Below are 17718 nucleotides of genomic sequence, written 5' to 3'. Positions count from 1 at the left end.
CATTCGAGAGACGCTAGTGAAGGTCCCAGGTCCGTCCAAACAGCTCGTTCCTCCACTTTGAGGGCAGCCAGGTCGTTCTAATCCGACCCTACAATGCATTCATTTGGAGCCACTATCGAACGCTTGCGTGCTCGAGTCCAAATAAGACGGGCTGTCCAGCGACTGATCGTGTTTATCTGTGCTACCGCTTACGTCGAACTGCCGTGCATTGGTCGCTCGTAATGATCGCATCTCATTCAGAAATTAAGCCATCTAACTTTATGTTCTTCTACATATCTGTAAACTTGTGACAGCTGATCGATGTTCCGCTGGCCTGGACGTCTCACTCCAGTGCTCTGCCACTGGACATCCTCGTCCTCTTTTAGCGTTAGCCAGTCGAAGCAGAAAATCCTGACGCCTCAACTGCGATCACTCCCTATCCGCACATCGAAACAATACAGTATCTGTACTTCAACGTGATTATGCAGCTTCACCATGCAACAAAGATTCACAACTCGAATGCAACTAGCGACATCAAAAATCGTTACCAGAGCTTGTGTTTCTTCTGTGAACTGCATTCAGACTAGACATACTCCCTTTGAAGTGAATCTAAACATCCTCACTGATTGTGAGAGTAGTGTTGGTTTTTAAAAATGCGAGATACGCATAAAATAATGAAATCGAGGGAATTTTGCTCTCTGTTGCCATTAGATATAACTGTTTCAGTCATTTTACGATAGTCCTCTTCTTACTTTCTGAACCTAAGATATTCTCTTCACTATTGAATAGCTACACAGCGCACTAGAATTTCCAGAAGCGCGTTTGAAAACTTAAATGCATCGCTCCACGAATCTGAGGTGGTGCGGATTTCAGGTGGTGTATTCGTATACGCGTTCGCAGATTATGTAAGAAACGGCCCGGAAGATACGGCTTCAGGCGTTTTGGCGCACTATTTTCCACAAGGAGTTCGACTGGAGCGCACCAGGCTTGTGTGGCGCCGCATCTTCCGGGTTGTTTTTTACGGCAATTAGGAAGAAATGGACGGAATCATCCCCTCTCCATAGTCTCCCATCCCGTATACGAATAAAAGGGTAAAGTCACTGGTGTATCAATCCACTCGGGATGCGCCCACGTATTTTACTGGAATTCATAATCGTTGAGATTTTGGAACGCGTATTGGCCTTTACAATGACTTGCGGGGGCCAGCCGATAATCAAGTCAGTGTTTTTATCCTCCCAGACAAGTCTGGTACCAATTTATCGACCCCGGAGGGATAAAAGGCTTGGTTTGCGCTAGGGCGGTTTCGAACCCTCGACTGTGCGACTACATCGGACCTCTAACCGACTGCGCCGCACCCGCCCCGTATATGAATACTCCACCTGAAATCTGAACCACCTCAGATTCGTGGGGTGATGCCTTTAACTTCCTTCTAAATTCCTAGTTTTCCAGCTTCTAGCGGTTCTTCTAGCAACCTTCTAGATATAACTACTTGTAAATATAGCTACACTTCTGGATATAACTATCATAAATAAACGCTTGAATGCATCAGAACCAACCTCAACTAAACGGAAAAAACCGCACAATAAATCTGAATATGTCAAACCGTGAAGTTTGAAGACCTCTATGATAATCTCATAAAATTAAATCTTAATTGAACGAAGAAGACAACATCTATGGCACATATGAAGCTGCGAAGTAATAAAGATAGCAACTCAACAAAATTCAATCGACCCTTCGATCCTAAAACCTTCTATCCAGGCTTCCCTTATTTAATCATACAAGAAAACAGCATATGTTTAGCTCATAGAAAGTTATCTAAACGGTGCAAAGATAGTTGGGGAGGGGGGACTCAACATTGTTTTAAAAGAACAGTACTTTTGAGCGCAAAAATGTTCATAGAGCACAAAAATCGTCCCTAATTGATAAATGGCTTTTTCCTTTGAGAAGGTGAAAGTTCACCAATCGACACATCTTTACTGGAATTGGATAACTGAGTTAGTCGGGCAGTAAACGTAAGCATCAGGCTTGAAGGATCTATAGCATGTAGGCTAAAGCTAATGAGAAAAAAGGAAGGTGGACTGCTAATTCTTCGACTTCACCAAATCCTCCAAGCATTCTTACCGTAAGTGAATAGATAAGTCAGATCATTACTATTACAATTACAATTACTATTACTTCCAACGAATCCGAAAATTACCTGAGATGTGGCGAATCTGCATCCCTTCCGCAACTTGCGGTTGACAGGTTAAGAAGACTTTTATGCTAAAGGAACAATTTTTTATTTGCTCTAACAGCAATTTGAGCACAGTTCGATTGGACCAGTGTTGAGTGGCGCCCCCAACTACCTTAGCACCAACTAGACTAGGCAAACAATATATGTAATTTAACCAGAAGCGCTGGAGTATAGGCTATTGTGACAATATAGTAGTGATGCAAATTGTCGAGAAGCGGCATATGTGAACAGGTTCCAATCTGCCTGTATACTTCGGTATTGCAGGGTTTTCAACAGGGATGCTCTATCATTAAAAACTGATACATTTTACTAATTGCCTGTATTAACGAACAGCAAGACACACGAGTTTTTCTTTTCCTTTGCCATGCGAACACTTTCGAATTATTGCGCTCCAGCACCAATTTGCGCAGTTGTAGACCTATAGTTGTACGACTCACTGTGGTAACTCAAATCTTTGGAAGGATTGCCCAACATAGCGTTGATATCCTAAGTATTTCTTTTCTGCATACGTTAGTGGATTCTTATTGGCTAGCTAGACTGCCAAGTGGTCTCTCTTCTTCGTCCTCCTATTTGTTTTAATTCCTCAAGGTCACATGAGGCTATACTTATCACTTTATTTGAGACTTTTTAGCCAGACATCTTCGACCTGCAAGCTGTAAGCCGTTTGATATTGTAGATTGTACGAATATTATTTTTGTAGGTGAATGAGTGGGCCCACACCAGAAAAGGCTCTAATAGGTGTGCCGGATCGGTGGATGCACTGTCCGAAAACAGGGAAGGTGTGTTTCAATACTAGTTCTTTTTTCTTTGTCGAAAGATTATGTGTGGAGAGTTTCACTTATCGCTAGTGATGAGTTGATTACAATAACAGGCGCTGCAGTTGCGTCCTCTCTGCTATTGCCTAGGGGATAGGTATGTTTGAGGAGACCCAATTTTTTTTAAACTCTATTCATGGAGTTCCGGTTTTTCTTTGTACGTTTACGTCAGTTTCCTGCAGTTATCTACCTTTATTGCGCATCATTTTTGCAGGGCAAAATAGTTGCAGCTCCATAAGTTCTGTTTTAGGTCGTTGACGGTCTTTTCTTTCCCTTCAAGACGCCGCTTTGTTCTCTATATGACGACCAGATCGAAAAACGCTTGCGGTTCCACCCTGAAGATGTTTTCAATCATCCAGCTATAAAAGGAAAGAAAATAGGATTGTGGATCGACCTGACGAAAACAGATCGCTATTATTTCGTGAAAGAGGTAGACTTTGCATGGTTACAAACTTTTTATCAGATCCTCATATCTTCAATCAGTCGGTCTTATATCTGGTTTTCTTCGAATCTAGATCTTCTGCATAAATAATTTCAACATGAATCTATTGTGGGACGCTGACCGATGCTTATTTATCCTATTTATTTGTTTATAATCAACAAAATACTTGACGAATCTATGATTCCGCTCGAAACTTCTTAAACAATTAAATCAAACGAGCTTGTTTCTTTTCTTTAGTCCTCTCTTGAAGGTAGAAAGCCGTGGTTGTATATACCGCAAAATGCCACTTGCCGGGCATGGTTCATCTCCAACACAAGACGAAACCGATCGATTTGTACGGCTGGTTCAGGGGTTCGCAAGGGTAGTTGTCATCTGTTTTATATTAATTTTTAGGTGTTTCACATTTTTGGTGTTGGGTTTAATTGTTAGCCAGAGAAGAATTGGTACTTTGTACAGGACCATCCTGGAGAACTTGTGGGTGTCCACTGTACCCATGGATTTAATCGAACTGGGTTCCTCATTGCCGCTTATATGGTAATTGCAAAGGTTTGTGATGTACATGTGATATTTTTCTTCTTATGTCATTTGCATCCACGGATCTCCCTCACTAGAGGGATCACAGCCGGTTAATCGCGAGGCTGCGTGGCGCGTCCCCGGGTGGCGGATAGGAGGCTAATCGCGGACCAAAAGCGGCCTTGTGCTTGCCCAGAGTCGCGGGTGGATTCAAGGGTGGACTCCTTGTTTCTGCTGAGCCAGGACTGACTCATGACATCCTTGTATTCCACACGTCGGTCCGGCCAAAAGCCTGCAACTGACCAGGAGGTGCAAGGGAGGCGATTTGGAGTCACCTCCAACAAATAAGCCCCACAGTCCACTCCGGGAGAATGCAACGTTATCACAGAAACCAATGGGACTAGAGGCTTGCAACGTGCCCAACCTGGGCTTTAAAATTTTACGCATGTCACTTAATAGAAAACAGTCTCCTGATTCCGGAGAAAGCTTGGTACGGTAGCGCCAGGAAAGACGAGGTTGCAGGAATCATATAGACTACCTAAACGGAAAACGACTAGGATGGCGGTCTGTACTTATAACGCACGTACGCTTGCATCGGAAATGCCCATCGAAAATCTGATGCAAGCCAGGAAGATTAAGTACGAGGTAATCGAACTGACCCAGATGAGACGACGCCACTCTCTTAACGCCGTATGTGAAACTGGAGAAGAACTGTTCTTAGGAACATGCGACAGTAGAGATGCTGGTGGAGTTGGCGTCCTCGTCAACACGAGTATGGCAAAGAACATCGACTCTTTCGAACAACTTCGAACCATCCATGGGAATTCGCAATTCCAGAAGCCTTTCTCTCTACGCTGGATTTGGGAGTCACCCGGTGGAGGGTACCGTAGTGAAGTAGACCACATCATCGTTAGTAAAAGTTTCTGCCTGACGGACTTCGCTGTTGTGCCAAAGTTTTTTTTTTTAGTTTTTTTTTAGGAATCAGCCTCCTCCGAGGAAGATTTTCCTTCACAAGGAAGGAAGAGAAACTGAAAGAAAGTTCAGAGAGCGAAATCCAAGAACTATCATTAACTGGGATCTCTTCGCTACGCTAGTCGGCTTTTAGGAAGATTCCGCAATGGACAACATCGAATGTAACCGAAGAAAGAGAGAAAGGAAAATAACCGGCTCGCCAAACACCTTCACGACTGCACGAAGAAGGCCGAGAGTTTTAAAACCACCAAGAGACGCATGTCTTTTGAAGCTCTTGAGCTGATACGCCAGCGTGGAGCAGCACGAGCCGCAGGGAACCAAAAACTCACCTCCGAGCTCGTAAGGCTTTGCAGAGGGGCAATAAAGGAAAAACTTAGAGAAAAGAGCAGAAGTGCTAGCTGAAGCTGCAGAGGCGGGGAAAAGCGTCCGCTTTGCCCATCGAGACTTCGCCAGTCGCAACGCGAAGATGACTGCTTTCCGGAACCTGAGGGGAACAACTATTGCATCGAGAAGGGGAATGGAGAAAATCATCTACGACTTCTACTCTGATCTCTTCGACAGCCAGGTTCACTTGCCTCTCACCATCTGGGGGAAGACGGACATGTCATTCCAGAGGTCCTCCCGTCCAAAATAGGACATGCTATCATGTCGGTAAGAAGTCGTACGGCACCCGGTCCCGACAGAATAAGACCAGAAGAAACTTCCTCCACTACTCGTCAACACCCTGGCGGGGCTCTTTACACGCTATCTGTCGGCATGCAAGGCTCCTAAACAGTGGAAGACCAGTAATACCGTGTTGTTGTATAAAAAGGGAGATCCACATGACATCGGCAACTATCGCCCATTCTGCTTACTGTTCGTCATCTACAACCTCTTTACAAGAATGATCATTGGTAGGATTGAAAAAGTCTTGCATGAAGGACAGCCATGCGACCAAGCGGGGTTTCGAAAAGGATTCAGCACGGTTGACCTTATTCACATTGTTTCTCATCGAGGTATCAAGAGAGTACACAATGCCGCTCTGTCTCACCTTTATCGACTTGAAGAAGGCCTTCGACTCAATTGAGACGGAAGCGGTCGTGGAAGCCTTGGACAACCAACCTACTCAGTACATAAAGGTACTTCGAAAGTTGTACAGTAACTTCACGACCGGAATTTCATCATTCGACAAGAATGTCGTCGTTGACGTGAAGAGGTGAGTCCGACAGAGTGATACAATCTCACCAAAAATATTCATAGCCACCATCGAGAACGCAATGCGAAGGTTGGAATGGGACAACATGGGAGTGAAGGTTGATGGTCGGCAACTACACCATTTGCGCTTCGCTGATGACATCGTACTGATAACACCTAGCATCAGCTAAGCGGAACGCATGCTGACCGAATTCGACGAAAAGTGTCATTGAACGCGCAGTTGAGAGAGCGATGCCATCAGTGACGTAGGAGAAAACTTCGAATCCCGTCCCTCACTTCACACAACTGAGGGACGGGATTCGAAGTTTTCTCCTACGTCAGCGATCGAAGATTAGAGACGCCGCCGCGTTTGCCGAGGAAATTAAAATAAGGTGGGCACGTGATGCGGATTAACGATAACCTTTAGATCAGAGCCGTGAGCGACTGATTCCATGGGTTCCCCGCGATATTAAGCGGACTACAGAAAGACCGCCGACGCGATGGTCAGATTCCTTCACGAAGTCCTTCAAGGAAAATTATGATGCTCTTCGTGTCCCACGCGAAAGGAAAAACCACTGGGCGACTCTGGCACGCGATCGGGACAAATGGAAGAATTACTGGCCTCCGCTCGACCAGTTCGAAGATCAACGGGAATCAAGGTGATCATTCGCATACATCCGATAGTCGGAGCTGGTGCTGCAACCCTTTCTCTTTGGGACGGTTGGCTAAAGGACTTCCTAATGTTTTGGATTGTTGGCGAAAGGATCCTCATCACTGGAGCTGCATCCCATGAGCTAGACTTCCTTCACCTGAGGGGGTCCGGCTCCTCCCTATCGAACCTATGAGCAGGAGCATGTTAGTACAAAGTCGAGAAAGTTGGGAGTGTTTTTTAACATGCTAGGTTGTGTAAGAAAAATAAGGAAGACTAGAGGACTGAAAGGACCTCCCAAAGTTTAAGTGACGTATACAATTGCGCATCCTTGCCTCAGAGGGAGAGTTCGATTAAAAAAAACTCTTTTCCGAGGGTATCAGAATATATGTTCCGTGTCCGTTCTCGCGTATTCGAATCAGATTTCTAACAGAATTGTTGCTGCTTCAGGATTGGGCGGTCGATTGTGCTGTGTTAACGTTCGCCAAAGAACGTCCGTGCGGAATCTATAAACAAGACTACCTGGGAGATCTCTTTGAGAGATATGGTGACCCAGACGATTGTCTTCAGGTTTTCTAAGCAATGCTGCAGTTTTACGCTGGAGGTAGACAAAAATGTACTTCAGGCTCCTAACAAACCATCATGGGAATATGGTGATGCCAATAGCTATGATGACAGTAACGAGGCATCAACTAGCATCTCTAACGAAGCTAACGAAGTTGTGGAGGATGGAGCGGGTTAGTTATAACCTCAGGCAGGATCAATTGATGATTGGGAGACGATTCTCCCAAATCTTATCTCCACTCCTTGCCCCCGTCTCTCATTCTCTCACGTAATGCCACTCATGTAGCACTAAAAAAATGTGATGTAATAAATAGGAAATAACCAATTAATTGAAATAGCGCTAAAGTAATATAACGCACTACATGTAAAATAAAAACAGATGAATAAAACAAACTTGCAGCATTTACGTGTGATTATTAGGTGATTTTAGCGAAGAATACTAACCTTGTGGGCGCATGCAAGACTGGTGCGGATTTTGGAATGTTAAAATAAACATTTATAACCTGGTGAACTGAAGGGTTATAAACACCAAATTTCGCACAAAAAGGGACAAAATCTTTTTTCACAACTCTGCAATGTTGTACTATAAGACACTCATCGTGAGCTTCATTATTCAGCAATTTGTGCAGCCTAAGTTGCCTTAATTTTATCCTTATTTCCATTTGTGGGCGTTCTTTATCGCACAATAGTGACGTGCGATTAAAAAAAAAACTATAGCATGAAAAGACATCATTGTTGGATGACGACGTTGATGGTCATTCAACACTTACACTGTGTTCAAAAATTTCACTTCTGTGGAAAATTGGTTCTTGACCGTCTTGATAAAAATGCCGCTATACCGCGGTGCGCCAAATGTACAGTCTTGGGTTCGACAAGTCAGTCTGCTGCTTTTATCTTCCAGGCGCATTTTTTGCGCCGTAATATGAGTTCATTCAAAGGCATCAGTCCACGAATCTGAGGTGGTACGGATTTCAGTTTCTTCCTAATTGCCGTAAAAAAACGGTCTGGAGGATGCGGCGCGTGCACAAGGCTGGCGCGCCCCAGTCGAACTCGCAGAAAATAGTGCGCCGGCACGCCCGAAGCCGTATCTTCCGGTCCGTTTTTTTAAGCAATTAGGAAGAAATGGACGGAGTCACCCTTCTCTCCATAATCGACGAGCCCGTATACGAATACTCCACCTGAAATCCGTACCACCTCAGATTCGTGGGGTGATGCCTTTAACAGAATCTTCCTTCTCGTTCTCCTCCTTTCTCGCCTCTTCTTTCTCCTCTTCCGTCTCTCTTACGACCTCATGTTGGGAAAATTCTAACGAACGCTTGGCTCCAATTTCAGGCTTATCTTTTGTTCTTCTGTGTTCCTCATATCTCCATATTGCATTATTGTTAGTTCTGCCGTTTGCTTTACAGATTATTCTGCTCGAAATCTTTCTAGGAAACTCATCTGGAAAGCAGTTTATGGACGGTCTCGTACGTGGGGTTGTTCTAGTTACAGATCCACTCAAGAAGAAAATGTTGCAAGGAAAGGTAAGTCTCAGGAAATGAAACGTTGAAAATCTGAGAATCGGTGGATCTGTCTTAGATCAAGGAATTGTGTGGAGCAAAACGAGATGGATTTCCTGGGCTTCAGCCAGTATCTCTTGAAAGATCGCGTGAAGCGGACAATATGAAGCTTTTAGCCCAACGACCCTACATGGTGTCTTGGAAAGCTGATGGCATGCGGTGAGCACTTTAAGTCTTTCTTTTTCTGTAGCTTATTTGTTTGGTATATCCCTTATTTTCACATATCGGTTTAAGAATATTTTGTTATTATGTGATTTCGTAGAAAAAGGGGGAACTGTTTTTTGTTGTCATCTCAATTCGAACGGTTAGCCGTTGCAAAGTAGGCAGTCATGTTTGAAATTTTTCATGTAAGGTAACGAATCAACGAATCCATCAATTAGCGCATTGGGAACGTTCAGTAATATTCGCTTCTTTTCTAGCATAAATGTAGAAGATACTAACTAGTCTCAAGTTGGGCTACAGTCCTCTATGAACGGTTTTTAACCATGTATATCCTAAAATACTCAGCCCTGTTTGTGTGACTTTTATAGGCAAGTTAATGCCAGGTCAAAAAGACATAAGGCTTGGGGCATTTGCAGAGGCGGCTGCTCTCAAGGCGGGGTGGCGAACCTGTTATACATACGATCATCAGGGCCGGTACTCTGATCCCTTCATTTTGAAAAGGGATCCTCATGACTTGCGCTGCACCCCATGAGCTAAACTCCCTTCACCTGAGGAGAGTCCGGCTCCCCCCTGGCGCGCCTATGCTGGCGGTATAAGTCGAGGGGGATTTCGGTCACTTCGTCGCGAACTGAAGCGATGAGTGTGCTAGCAAGGGTCCCCCTTGATCCTAACCGGTACATTTCTGCTGCTTGAGCTCAGTGCTTGTGCAACTGCGACCTGCCTATGGCATTTGTGTAGCACTCTTTCAGATATATGATCTACATTTGTGATGAAAATGAAGTATACGCCTTTGATCGAGATAACGAGGTAAGTGTAATTTTCTTTTGTCTTTTCAATGTTTATTTTTTTGTTTATAGTGTTTATTGATTTAACGACGATATTCAATGCTTTCCATGAAAAAAGGAAGAGAATGCGTAGATGACTGAAAATTGCAATAGCTGAAGATTGACAGCGGAAAACTTCACTATTCACTGGCGAAAGAAAAAAGAATGAACATACTCTGTTGCGCCTGTAATGTGACTGTAGCTGTTGCTATATATTCTGAACCCTGCAGTTTGTGTCGCTACTGTTCGTGAGCTGCTGTCCCACAGTGTCCTTCAGTTCACTCACCTGTGGTTGTTTTTTCTTTCTTTGAACATAGAAAAGTCTGAAAAACTGCTTTTCCGTAGTAGTAGAGAGAGTTTAACACTCCTTTGCTTATAAGAGTAAATGCTGAGATGAAAAGACGCAATGAAATAGTTTTGAATATTTGGTTGCTCTGGTTCAACTATTGCAACGATTCTTATGTTACAGGTGTTTTTGATACAAGGACTTACTTTTCCCCACAGAAAACACCCAAGACATATAGTGAACACCTTGGTGGATTCAGAAATGATTATTGATCACGTGAGTTGTTGATGACGTTTCTGAGAGCACTGCCGATAATTTTTCATGCCAGGTCAAAGACGAACATGGTAATATGGTCGATTTGCCAAGATTGCTAATATACGACATTATCCATTTTGAGGTGACTTGTTTTTAGTTATTACAGGTACTGCTTAAGCGCTTGTTTTTCAGCCTCTTATCTCAGGTGTATAATTTTAGCTCTGTATTTAAGGACATACATGTTGGAAAGGATAACTTTGATGTTCGGTTCATGTGCATTCGAAGAGAACTCATCGAGCCTAGAAATGCGGCAATAAAGGTTTTTTTTTTTTCGGATTTTTTAATCTCTTTTTTGAATAACGCTTGAATTTCTTTCATCGATGATTTTTTTCTTATTTAAATGTTGTCATTTTTAAGTAAGAACGATTTGATACTACTTCAGTGAGTGAGAAATACGCGTAGTTTTAGGCAGGACGCATCCGAAAGGATCGCGAGCCAATGTCCGTGCGTGTCAAAGATTTCTGGGAGTTGGAGGCACTGCCGAAACTCTTTGAACCAAAGTTTACAAAAAATGTGGGGCACGAGATTGATGGTTTGATTCTGCAACCTGTTGACGCTGTGAGTTGTTGGTGGTAACTTAGTAATAGAATACCTCTTAATATTTTTGCTTTTTTTTCTTGGCAGAAGGATAGGTGCAATCAAGTACTATATATACTCTTAAAAGTATTGATGAACTGAGAATGTGACTGAAGTGAGAATATTTTTCTTTGTTTTTTTTTTCTGAACATTTGCACTGAAGATATCAGTTCAGCTCGGAAAATGAATGATAGTCGGATTTAGAATTGATGTCGTAGCGCTCTTTTAGCTTAAAGGCATCATCCTACGAATCTGGAGTGGTACGGATTTTCGGTGGAATATTCGTATACGGGATCGTAGATTATTGAGAGAAGGGTGATTCTGTCCATTTCTTCTTAATTGCCGCTGAAAATGGCCCGGAAGATACGGCTTCGAGCGTTCCGGCGCACTATTTTCCACAAGGAGTTCGATTTTAGCGCGCCAGCCTTGTGCATCGCATTGCCGCATCCTCCGGACCGTTTTTACGGCAATTTGGAAGAAATGGACAGAATCACCCCCCTCTCCATAATCTACTATGCCGTATACGAATACTCCACCTAAAAATCGCACCACCTCAGATTCGTGGGGTGATGTCTTTAAATTCGTTTTGAAGCCATCATATCGTTTTTTCATCAATATCATGAGTTTTCTCTCTCGTCCTTCTATCTACTGTTATATTCTCACTTCTTTCTTTTACACAGCCGTCTACATGTCTTCTCCGCCACCATTCTTTTGCTAATTGTGTACACTTACAAACAAATTTTAACAATAAATTAAGGTTAGTTTGATAAATTAAATTTTGAGTCCCCAGCTTTTTTAAAATATTTAAATTTTTAAATTTTGATTTAGTTAGTTAAATTTTGAACATCTTTTTCAATGAATGTCGGCTATTTTTGCTGAATTTGTTTTCTCTTCCGGAAATCCGTCATTTATTTACTTGTCTTTAATCCTATTACACTCTACTCCGCTCAGGCATATGCAAGAACAGCAACTAAAGCACTTTTTCGTTACAAATGCTTTCCTAATCCCAAGTCACATATTTTATAAGGCAGAAAATACGCTTATTGCAACACTATTTATTGGTTATGAACACCATTACTAGGTAATTTTAGTTCGTAACATAGTAGCACAACAAATTACAAATATTTTGAACTTTCTCAAATTTGGAAGAATCAATCAAATTTGGAAGAAGTCACCCATATGCATTCGAAGCTTCCCAGGACAAGTATCAGAAAACTCGCAAGTCTCGTGTCGTTTTCCCTTTTCTTGTCTGTTTGGACATACGACATGGTCTCTGTTCATTCATTTCTGTAACATGTGAAGTAAAAAAGGAAGAAATTAAAAAATGCAGCGCAGAAGACCGCAGGAACGAACGAATTTTTTTATCTGAAAGTGCTGAAATAAGATAAACGGGCAGTGGGGACAATGAATTTGAAGTACATTACATGTTTTCAATGTGCAAAGGGTTATCATTCGAAATTATCAAATATTGCAGCCTTATACCCCTGGACGATCTGATATAGTGCTGAAATGGAAACCACCATCACACAACTCAATTGACTTCAAGTTACAGATCAGGAAGTGAGTTCTTTCATACGAAAATTTGTGATTTCGAAACTTGCTGTTTAATTCCTCATGATGATGAGTGAAATAATTTTCTGGATTTCGTTTTCAAGATCCCTGGTATTATCAATCATATTAGCAATGGTAATAACATCGAGATTCACTCTTATTCTTTTGCTGTAATTGTTTCCTCTGTATTCATTCCCTCTTCATATATGTAATTTTCCATCTAGAGACAACAGCAAATTTTCGCACGTAGATGTTTCTTGGTTAAAACAAAAGAACATTGAAGATGACATCAGTTTTTTTTTTGACTTGGATAACATATAACATGGGACTTACTGCCACTATTGCTTCTACTTAGAGTTGTAAAAGAAGGCGAACTCCCTCAACATATCGGGTATCTGTATGTTCAACATGCGAATGAGCCAATGGCCACGATGAAAGCAACGAAGAAGCTGCTGCCGTATGACAACAAGATCATCGAGTGCACGTTTGATGTAATACAATGACTTCATTCGCATTAATAAGTGTTTTTAAATTCCTTTGTTCAGAATGGACAATGGATATTTATGAGGGAACGTACAGATAAGTCGCTGCCGAATTCTTTAAAAACTGCTCAATCTGTTTACAACAGTATGATCAATCCGATCGACAAAAACTTACTTATTGAGTGAGTTTTCAGAAGTTATACAAATTTGGTAGATTTTGTTGTAGTCTATTCCTATTCAACACAATTGTTTTTGTTCTTTGAGAAGTTGCTTTAGCTGGCGAAAACTTATTAATGTCGCACTTTCAGCTTTGTTGCAAGGTACGGGTACAAAAAGAGACATTCACATATTGAGCCGGACAAGAAACGACCAAGAATGGAATAGCTTTTGAATGTTACATGATGTACTTATTGTTGGAATGAAAAGTTTTATTTTACTTCTACTTTGAACTCGGGAAAAGAAATGAAACAGAGTGAATTTACATAAGCAGCGGAGCCAACAAGGTACTGGCTGTTAACTATATCAGCCGGACCAATCACATGATCCTAGACTGCGAATTCATTTATTGTCCACACCCTTCGAACTTGATATAGAGTTTCGAACGAAAAGTTGGTCCAGGTTTTTTTTTCCGAGGTTTTCTGTGACAAATTCGCAACAGCTGCAATAGCGTCGCTACATAGCGCAATCGTTGACGATGATTACCAGCACTGGCGACGATTGCATCATTTTTAATAGTTATCGCTGCAGAGGGGCGGGTGTAGTGTAGCGGTTAGAGGTTCGGCCGCTTGCAAGATCGATCGGAGGTTCGAATCCGACCTAGTGTTCACCAAGCCCTTCATCCCTCCGGAGTCGATAAATTGGTACCAGACTTGTCTGGGAGGATAAAAACACTGACCTGACACATCGGCTAGCCATCGCAAGTCATTGTATAGGCCAGTTACAAGCTCAGACGATTCTGGATTGAAGTGAACGTAGGGGCGCATCCCAAGCGGATTGACTAACGCCAAAGACTTCACTTAGACTTTATCGCTACAGATTGAGATTTTGTTATCCATAATTATTTTCCTTATAGGATGAAATAGGCAAGGAAGAGGGAGCCAGATATGTTACGTGTATAACAGCGGTAGTGTCCTTATATTTAAAACAGGAACTTCCAGAACATTTCAAAAAATCTGCACTTCTGCGGAATTTTCGGCAGATACTTTCCGAGTAGCCTAATAAACTAGTTATAGATTCCCTCGCTGGTTTCACGATGTATGTCCAACGTTTTTGCACTGGGGCTTCTCAAAGCGTGGCGTTAAGCGTTCCCGTTTCGTGGCGCTATTGCATTCGTCTCACAACATTGTAGATCGTGTCGACCCAGTCAGTGCTGGCTCAACTTACTACACCTGGGTCCATATATCCTTCTTGCTGCAATATTTAGGAAAATACCTGTCTGGTCGCCTCATCTGACCTCACCCATATCCGCTTACTAACCCTATCGCTATGAGGTTTACGAGGAATTATGTGGCACATGCCTACGTACAAATACATATATACCACAAATAGTCTAATCTGTCTTTTTAGCGTGAAGATAAGCGCTGAAACTCGTAGAGGTCGTGTTTTTGATTGCTAAATTCAGTAGTTTATATCTATCCGGCAGCGACATTGTCATACAAAAAAGTAGAAAAGTAAGTGCTGATGTGGAGGGAGTCAAGTGATGTGCATATCTTAGTTTGTTATAGATGGGATTTTTCATCCATCGCTTTTCTTAGAAAAAGATTTCCATAGTTATAATTCTGAATCCTGTGAATTTATTTACATTCCTCCCTATCTGCTATTCTGCTATTTTCTGCTTCTTAACATTCATTTATTGTCACACCTCCTTTTTCATGTCCTTTTAACTCCGACACTACATTAATTTACCACACCTTTCTTCTCGATATTTTACATCTACACCTGATTTATTAAAGATGCACCCTAAACGTTTCTCCCGGAGGATTCCGGTTATGTTGTATTCATGCAGGAAATATAATCTTATCATCTCGCTGTCACATAATCGAAGTTTATCTGTCGTATTTGTCAGCTCATTTCTTGTCCGCTTTATTTCATTCATTCATTCATTCGTTCATCCATTCATGTTAATTGGCACTTTGTTTCATAGGTTTACATAGTGGCAATGACGGGCTTGTGTTGATAAAGTTCAGACGTGTGATAGCATTTCATGTGCTATTCCCGCATTTTTTTTTTGGTCGCCTCTGAGTTAAGAATATGTAGTTACCCAGGTAAACAAAAGCGGAAACTTGTGTGAAAGCGATTTGCTCACGAAAGTTTCATTCTGTTCTGTCAAATTGCTTTATTTTTTGGCTTTTCCCGAATCAGCTTGGAATGCTTGAGGTGTTGCTACAAGGAGCTGTTTTTCCTGCTGGTGCTGAAAGTAATTGTGGGTCTGGTGCGGCAAGAGAATTTTTTGGTACCAGTGCTGGTTTCGATGCTGTTTTCCGGGATTTTTTCTTTTCAATGTCGCCGGCTGTAGCCCTCGTTAGAAGTAACTCGATCTTGCTGAGAGCCGATGTTACGTACGCTCTCATATAGGATTTCTACTAATCGCTTTAATTCAGTGAAATCTTTGGAAGAGAAGAACTTCAGTTCTTCACAAAAACCAGCAGTTCAGTAACATGATTAGTGCACTTAACTAGCGCAACGAGCAGGTCCCTTACAGTTTAATTTATATGCAAATGATTCTTCCCTTTTATCACTTTTTGCCCTCTCAAATATAAAACCCTCTAGTTTTTTGGCTCTTAATTTTTTTGCTCTACTTTACTTCATACTTCAATTCCTATCTTTTCATATAATTCATCACGTGCAAACAAAGTTGTGAAGTATGCTCTTAGGACCATTCACACCGCAGCATCAGCTGATTAGGGCGTTGGAGCGGAATAATTCGGGCAATTTACGAAATGAAACCGAAACGTGTGCGCACGTGACACCTCTGTCAACGGAATGTTAACGCACAACTGTTAATACATATCGTCAGGTGAGCTGAGCTCCCTAGCCGGACTTCTTGACGTTTATTTTAGAAACTCAACACGGTCGTAACATTCCTTTCGGCTTTTCACTTTATTTTATAGCTTCTACGAAGCTGCCCACGTGAACCACTCCGATGTTTTTAAATTCTTCCATTTTTTCTAGTTCACAGATACTAGATATCCCACTCTCTCTTATGTCTTTTTTGCTTCATGACATTTACTTTTTCATCCCATTTAATTTGTTATTCTATTTAGGACGCACCTGCATATTTCGATCTAACCAACTGAGAATGGTTGTGGTGTATGTACATAAATAAATAAATAAAGAAAGAAATAAACAGATAAACACATATTTATTTATTTGTGGTTCACCCCGAATGTATTCGTTCTGGTTACTAAGCGTGTACCGCAGCGCGCAATCCTCTGCGTAGCATACATCGCAGTCGCGTGGATGAACACATTTGATTGCGACTGATATTGTACAGTTGACAAACGAAAAAATCCTCGTTCACCAAGGATGTTATAAGAATCACATTGAAGAATAATGTAAAAGCAAAAAAGATCATGGCAGGCCGCAATTAAACTAATGAATAAAGTGCACTGGACTGGTCAATCCCTTTGCAATGTGCCTACACGTTCGACGTCAGTTCAGAACTGAGTGCAAATGGTGTCCCTTTGAAAATTAGAGAGGAACTTGCATCACCTGGACAAAGGCGTAGGAAAGAAGAGCTCACTGTGAATGACACAGTAAGTTTTTGGCAGAGCCAAGTAAACGCTAGGTTCAGATATGAGTCCTGCGCTGTTTACAATCCCATTCAGCAGGTTTCTGCTATCTCGACTCCCATTGCTAACTTTTTCTTCCAGTCTTTTGTTCACTTTGCAGTATTCACTGTGCTCCTATGTGAACGTTTTGCTCCTTTTGCATGACCGAAAGCTGTTTCTGGGATGCAGATTCGTACTTCCCAACTTATTTGAAAAAGTGGAATTTGCATGAGAATATGGATATTCTTTTGCGGAAACTTCTCGCATTTCCTTTGGTACCGCAGCTATTTGGTATTCGGTGAGGAGCAGAATTTTCCTGGCAAGCACGTACTGGCCAGAATCTCGGTATTTTTTTAAAAATCTAAGTTTTCGCATACTCCTTCTCAATTTTCTCGTATAAACTCACAAAAGAAGAGGATACTGGTGTGAAAAACACGAGACCACTTACCCGGAGTTACAGTCCATCTACTCTGCTTACCATTATTTTCTTTTGCTTTTTTCTCAATGACTTTGTGAATGACGTGAAATTTTCCTCCATCTCATCCGGAAAATGCCACCGTACCCGAAAAAAAAAACTCTTCTTCTTTAGTTAAGATTTTTTAATGTATAGTTTATTCATTTGAACTATAATAATTTGAGAATTCTTCATCTAATTTTCGTTTTCAAAGGTGCAAATATGTATGTGGCCGTAAATCTTTAACCTTCGTTAAAGGATAGTTGAATTGAATTCGTCGTCAACACAACCATCTTCAATTCAAACCTAGAAAAGTTTGAATTGAAGATGGTTGTGTTGACGACGAATGAACAATCCTGAATTCGTGTTGTTTTCAAAAAGTTTCAAGAGATTGTATGC

The 17718-nt window shown here is 41.7% G+C and overlaps 1 protein-coding gene across 1 annotated transcript; it reads left to right on the top strand.

The window, feature by feature from the left end:
- Positions 1-2916: 2916 nt before the first annotated feature.
- Positions 2917-13479, top strand: RB195_013868 (uncharacterized protein; the record flags this gene model as incomplete). The annotated part of the gene is made up of 17 exons (XM_064203876.1): positions 2917-2991; positions 3278-3457; positions 3720-3830; positions 3926-4015; positions 7227-7346; positions 7402-7513; positions 8772-8863; positions 8919-9058; positions 9811-9868; positions 10355-10447; positions 10500-10568; positions 10659-10745; positions 10895-11044; positions 12537-12622; positions 12969-13104; positions 13159-13277; positions 13404-13479. The coding sequence occupies 17 exons, from the start codon at positions 2917-2919 to the stop codon at positions 13477-13479; spliced, it is 1794 nt and encodes a 597-aa protein (XP_064059757.1).
- Between the last annotated feature and the right edge of the window lie 4239 nt (positions 13480-17718).

Source organism: Necator americanus, chromosome V, assembly GCF_031761385.1.
Source record: "Necator americanus strain Aroian chromosome V, whole genome shotgun sequence".
In the NCBI taxonomy this organism is placed as follows: domain Eukaryota; kingdom Metazoa; phylum Nematoda; class Chromadorea; order Rhabditida; family Ancylostomatidae; genus Necator; species Necator americanus.
Note: the sequence above shows the minus strand (reverse complement) of the source record. Positions and strands in the feature narration are given on the sequence as shown.